At 39.6% G+C, this 5,995-nt stretch overlaps 1 protein-coding gene across 1 annotated transcript; it reads right to left on the minus strand.

The window, feature by feature from the left end:
* Window positions 1–318: 318 nt before the first annotated feature.
* On the minus strand, window positions 319–4,728 carry LOC137193890 (neuromedin-U receptor 1-like). Its single transcript, XM_067605325.1, has 4 exons — window positions 4,568–4,728; window positions 2,558–3,282; window positions 1,784–2,017; window positions 319–1,474 (listed from the first exon to the last, which is right to left on the minus strand). Exons 2-4 carry the CDS (start codon window positions 3,243–3,245, stop codon window positions 1,179–1,181), a joined length of 1,218 nt encoding a protein of 405 aa, XP_067461426.1. The 5' UTR covers window positions 3,246–3,282; window positions 4,568–4,728; the 3' UTR covers window positions 319–1,178.
* Window positions 4,729–5,995: the final 1,267 nt, after the last annotated feature.

Below are 5,995 nucleotides of genomic sequence, written 5' to 3' on the forward strand. Positions count from 1 at the left end.
ACGTACTTTCTAAAATTATGATGGATATTTTCTTCACTATGTTTAAAACAGTATGTTTGTACATTGTATGACTAATTACACAGTACACTTATCAAATATGCCACAGTATGTGGCAACTGGCTTATAAAATCATTTTACCCCAAGTATTTTCAGAATAGAATTTGAATACTTGTAAGGCACATGACTATTCAGCTTTGTCACAGCAGGCTATAAATACCACAAACAAACCATCCAGGTTTATTCCTCTCTTATACCTAATTGACTTTCATTTTCACCTCACATTCATTCCCAGTGTTCAGACAAAAAAAGCACTCTTGCTTACACACCAGAGTTAATATGCATTCATTCTTTGCCGTGAGAGCATGTTAATGTCGGCACTGGGAGCTGTACAGCAGGAAATGGGAAAGGATGGAAATGACTCCTTTCACATTATACAGTATATACAATGAAAACATTCACCTAATACCCAAACAGAAATTATTTACTTTTGAGGAAGCGGATGGGTTACATTACATATTCATCAAAATGCGGTTGTATCATTTGTATGATAATTTCATTGTTCATCTAAACACTGTTGCTGTGTATTTCTGCAGCTTGGAGGACCTCCAAACACAGTAGGAGAGTCTAAATATACAGAAAATTTGCAGCATGCAAGAAATCTTTAGGGCAACATCTCGTCACCTTCATGTGTAGAGTGATATCTTTCTATGTGGGACTAAGACCTTCCCATTTTCAAGTCTCTAGGCTGCTTTTATATACAAAAGGGTGACTAAAATCTAAGGAAAAACCAACATAATTGCCTCAGTAAGCTGTTGAGGCACTGCAAGCCTCCCAAACCGCTTCAGTGCTTCTTGGCAAAGATTCTCCAAGTCTCTTGAACACTGTTCTTCCAAAATATGTTCCCTTATTTTGTTCCTTTCCTTTCTAACATGTTGGTCCAAAATCTCCCACAGCTGTCTAATTGGGTTGCAATCTGGTGACTTCTTAAGCCATAGCAGGTAATTCACATCATTTTTATGCTGTAGTCATCAAACCATTCAATGAGCCCTTGTGCCCTGTATGGAAAACATCTGCAATCAAGTTTATTCTGATTTTTGCTTTAATTTGTCACTCATCTGTGTTAAATGTACTTCGACTTGCTTTGCCGCAGATTTGCTCAAAGAGGTTTAAGTCCATTTCTAACCACAGGTTGTTCTCTCACTTAAGGCGCTACGTTGGCTCATCTGTATGCTAGAGCTTGGCTTCCAGGTCTTAGAGTAACAGACGTGACTGAACATTTCTCTGAACCTGGTGGACATGAGGTTGTAGAGGATGGGGTTGATGGCAGAGCTCAAGTAGAAGCAGACTCCGGAGACAATGTGGATATACCCAAAGATCTCGACGTGCTGTTCGAATGAATTGTCAATGTAGTTCCATATCAGGCGGTCCACGTGGAAGGGAGCCCAGCAAAAGCCAAACACAACCACCAGCACACCTGGATAGGGTAAGGTAGACAGATAGACAACAGGCAAATGTAACCACACATGCACACATCCATGATATTCCTAGAAATGCTGCAAATCATGTCTTCAATCACCAGCGTGTGACAGACGACAAGACAAAGCTGAGACAGATATGCATGTAAGTTAAAAATAGTAAAATGGAAAATAGGCTGAAAAATAACAAATGCATATGGCCCCAATGGATATTAATATTCATATCTGTACACACATACACACAGTCAATTCAAATTCTGTTTTCTGCTCCATGGTAATTTGGAGAAAACAATTAAAATGGCACCCACACAGCATTTTGGTAATTTGCACGTTGCGTTTGCACATCTTCTGCTTGTGGGACCTAGAGAGACCGTCGGATCCAAAGCTGCACCTGTTGTTCACCATGGTCAATACCTTCTCCCTGTGCAGCTGCATGCCAATAAGTAGGTAGAGAATGCTGATTATCAGCATGGGCAGGAAGAAGAAGGCCAGCGTGGAAATCAGGATGATCAGCTTGTACATCCAGGGGGGCTTGACCAAAGCTGAGGATTGAGATGGATTTGTATTTTATTAACAGTAAGAAGATTTGAGTCTGGGCATGATCCCAGGTACACCATGGATGTTATAGATTAAAGTTCAGATGAAACAGCATTTTGAGAGTATCTAGCTTTCGTATCGTGATGTATTTCTGAGTGAAACAGGATAGACGGGGGGACATAACGCTGGGAGGAATTTGATTTGAACATTGAAAAGTGGGCGTGTCATAATAAATCTTAGCTCTGTGCTGCTAAAACTTGAAGATTGATTGATGGGTGGATGTCATGATGTTATTGGTTGAAACTGATTGGTTCAAGCCTATATAAGGACATGTCATATTTTGTTTTACAGGAAGAAAACATGATTGGATTTTGATATAAGAATTGTATTTTTTTGGCATATATTGTTAAATAGGTGCACAATATGACCAGGGATGTGATCTAAAAGGGTTAAAAAGGCATTTTTCATTTCATCTCAACTTTAATATACCAATGCAAAGCCCTTTCTATCTGCAAGTGCAGCAATAATAACAGTTCTATACATACAACACACAGCAGATCGAGGGAACTGTCGTCCAAACTTTGGCGGCAGCATCGAAATCCCATGCAGACTTGTGTTGGGCACAGCACACACCATGGACAGCACCCACAGCATGATGATGACCTTCTTGACATGGGCACGTGTGGTCATGTGTTTGACTTTGAGGGGGTGCACCACCGCCAAGTAACGCTCCACACTGAGTGCTGTGACGTTGAGGATGGAGGCGAAGCACACAGTCTCAAACAGGAAGGTTTTGAAGTAGCAGCCAACCTCCCCGAGCAGGAAAGGGTAGTTCTGCCACATATCGTAGAGCTCTAATGGCATGCCAAACAGCAGAACTAGCAGGTCAGACACCGCCAGGCTTAGCAGGTAGTAGTTGGTGGGCGTCTGCATCACCCTGTAGCGCAAAATGACCGTGCAGGTCAGGGCATTGCCCAGGACGCCCACCATGAAGATGATGAGGTAGGTGACGCAGACTGGAAGGAACACAGGGGACCTTGGAAGCCCCCTTTGTAAGGCCAGGTACTCCTCCTCGCTCATGCACATTTCTTCTACATCCCGCACAGAACTGTTAGCCAATAACCAGGAGATATTCATCCCGCATATCACAGCAGCTTCAGGGCAGCCTGAGCCATTGAAAACTGTGTCCTCAGTTGTGAAAAGAGCTGCATAGGAGCAATTCAGTCCTAGCATCTTGGTGATTGGCAGGAAGGTTGGATGGATTTTAAACCTAATGGGAAGAATAAAGAGACTGTGGATTTTAAAGGGGCACTTCATTGATTTTTACAAATGCAGTTCAGTTTACTCATCATGAGGAGTGCTGCTCAGCCTGTGAAAACAATTGTTTAACGTGTGGCTGTTGTGGCTCTGGAGGGAGCTCTCTGAAAAAATTACCCTGATGACATCATCTGGGTTGTTTTTTCATATTCAGCTTACACTCACTGACAGTCTATAACAGAAAACCTACATTAAAAACTGGAGATGTGGAGTTTGAAAGATGTGGTTGTCCCTGCCCCCCAATGTGGTCACCAGGCAATGATGGGCTAACAAAAGACATTAGCCAGTGGCATCATGGGAATTGTAGGATCCAGTGGATTTAGAGCTTGACCCATAGTAAAGACCAAAGAGAGGAAATTTAAATCCTCATCCTATGAGTCCCCCAAACCTTTTGGAAGTGGAATACTAAATCAGCCTGGAATACTCCTTTAAGCAGAGAAAGGCACAGATGCATTACACTGTTACCTTGTTGCCCACAAAATTCCTATTTGTCTTATGAAAGTGGAGAATCAGAATGAAAATGAGACTCAGAATGAGAGCCAGTAATAGGGCAGAATGTTTTTTTGTTGCTTGCGGCTACTTATGTTTCCTCAAACACTACATTTGAGGGCTGTTGGACTTGAACAATGATTTCTTGCTACTGACTCTATTAATTGCAATAGTATTCAGATATATAACAATATATTTGGACCCCTACACTTTACATTCTACCAAAAAAGAATCCCCCCCAAAGGCATGTAATACTTAAACAGTGATATACTAATTTCAGTTCACCATTTCATATACAGTATTCACAACGCAGACTCCTGTTACCAGGCAGTTGTAAATTACTGTAGCCCTCACCTACAGAAACTAGCTGTGAAACTATGTTCATTATGTTTATATGTGGAAGCAGCATGCAGACAAAAAGCTGTCTAATCCATTTGATTAATGAATGGTAGATGATGAATCACCACAGCAGTAATAAAATCCTTTCAAATGAGTGTTCTCTTCGGCTTAGACATGTAACTTTCTATAATTTTTGACTATGTTTGGTATACTTGCTTGTCTTCACACTCAGAAAAATGACTTCAAGATTAACAAAGCGGTCAAAGTGTTTGTGGATTAGAAATTTGTGTCCAGCTCAACACAGATTCCAGAAAGAATTTTGTTTAGATTCCCACACTGGATTTGTTTACCTATTTAACATGCAAGTATAATTATTAAGACAAGTTCATGTTAATAACATAAAAAATCACCTGTAATTTGTGGAGTCCTCCAGGTATTTATCCTCTTCTTTTTGACAAGATGAACAACATTTGAAGAAATGTAAGAAGATGTGTGATCATCATATTCCTCTTTATTCTGGCACTTTATCTTGCTGCTTTAGTGCTCCACTGTGTCACAGCTGCCTCGACTTTCCGTATTTGAGTGCTTGTGTTTACCCCACCTCTCTCTCTCTCTCTCTCTTTCTCTCGCTCTCTCTCTCTTCATCACCAGATCATCTTGTTTGCAGGCCTCACCATTAGCTGCCTTCTTCATCTTTCTCGACTCCCATTCAATCAACTTCCTCTCACCGTTTTTTCTCTCTCGCTCTCATTCAGATAAACACACTCTTTTATTATCTTTATATGTGGACCCATAGAGATTCTATACCTTGTCATCCTCCATTCTATTACTTTTCCCATTGAAAGACCACGTATTGCGCCAGTGTGAAAATTAAGGTTGAGATTGCTTTGACCCTGCAACCCTGCGGCCTGAATGTGTATGTGGAGTGTGGGAGTATAAAAAAAAAAAATACAGATTACACAGTACTCTGCAGTATACAGAGTAGTATGTATATATATATATATATATATATATATATATATATATATATATATGCACACACACACACACACACACACATACACCCATACATACATACATATTACAGGTGTGCCTGAATACAAATACGCTATTCACCAAAGCACAAATAGTGGGTTTTTTACGAATATTTGTTTCATACAAATATTTTAAAAATTATTAGTTTTCAGGAAGAAAAAATAAAACATGTTAAATACCAGCGCACAGGTCAGTTGTCACTATGTCAGTCTCTCTCCTCTGTTCCACTGTTACGTCTATCAGCAGGTCTCAACGAGAGGAGTCACATCCACCAGCTATATGACGCACATTTCCTAATTTGGACATCACTCCCGGAGTCGGGGGTGTTCATGAATGCTTAATGTAACACTTTAATTTTCTAAAATTAAAAGCATAATAAAAACAAAAACAGGATTTTTAAACCTCTTTCCACTTTTATTCGCATACAAATACAAATGCAAATAATTTTTGCTGCCTCAACAAATAAGATACAAATAAAAATACTGGGCCCTCTGCACATCCCTAATACATACGTGTGTGTATGTATGTATATATATGTATATGTATATGTATATATGTATGTGTGTGTGTACAAACACATACATATATACATATACATACATACATACACCTATCCTATTTTTTCAAGTTGCTCAGAGAATAGGCAGCAAATGGTGACAATAACTGCAATACAACAAATAAAACAAACAAACAAACAAACAGATCACTTATTTGTTGAAATTTTGCATCACATATAAAATAAAGGTTTAATTTGAACACGGTGTAGTATAGATCACAGCTTAAAAGCTTTAGATTTGTCATGC

Source organism: Thunnus thynnus, chromosome 12 (genome assembly GCF_963924715.1).
Source record: "Thunnus thynnus chromosome 12, fThuThy2.1, whole genome shotgun sequence".
Taxonomy (NCBI): Eukaryota; Metazoa; Chordata; class Actinopteri; order Scombriformes; family Scombridae; genus Thunnus; species Thunnus thynnus.

Excerpts from the sequence above, each read along its gene's own strand:
- LOC137193890 (XM_067605325.1), bottom strand. The coding sequence starts at position 3,245 with ATGCTAGGACTGAATTGCTCCTATGCAGCTCTTTTCACAACTGAGGAC. Across the intron at positions 2,018-2,557 it reads CCCTCGATCTGCTGTGTGTT|CTTTGGTCAAGCCCCCCTGG; the intron begins GTATGTATAGAA and ends CTCAATCCTCAG. Across the intron at positions 1,475-1,783 it reads GCAAATTACCAAAATGCTGT|GTGTGCTGGTGGTTGTGTTT; the intron begins GTGGGTGCCATT and ends TACCCTATCCAG.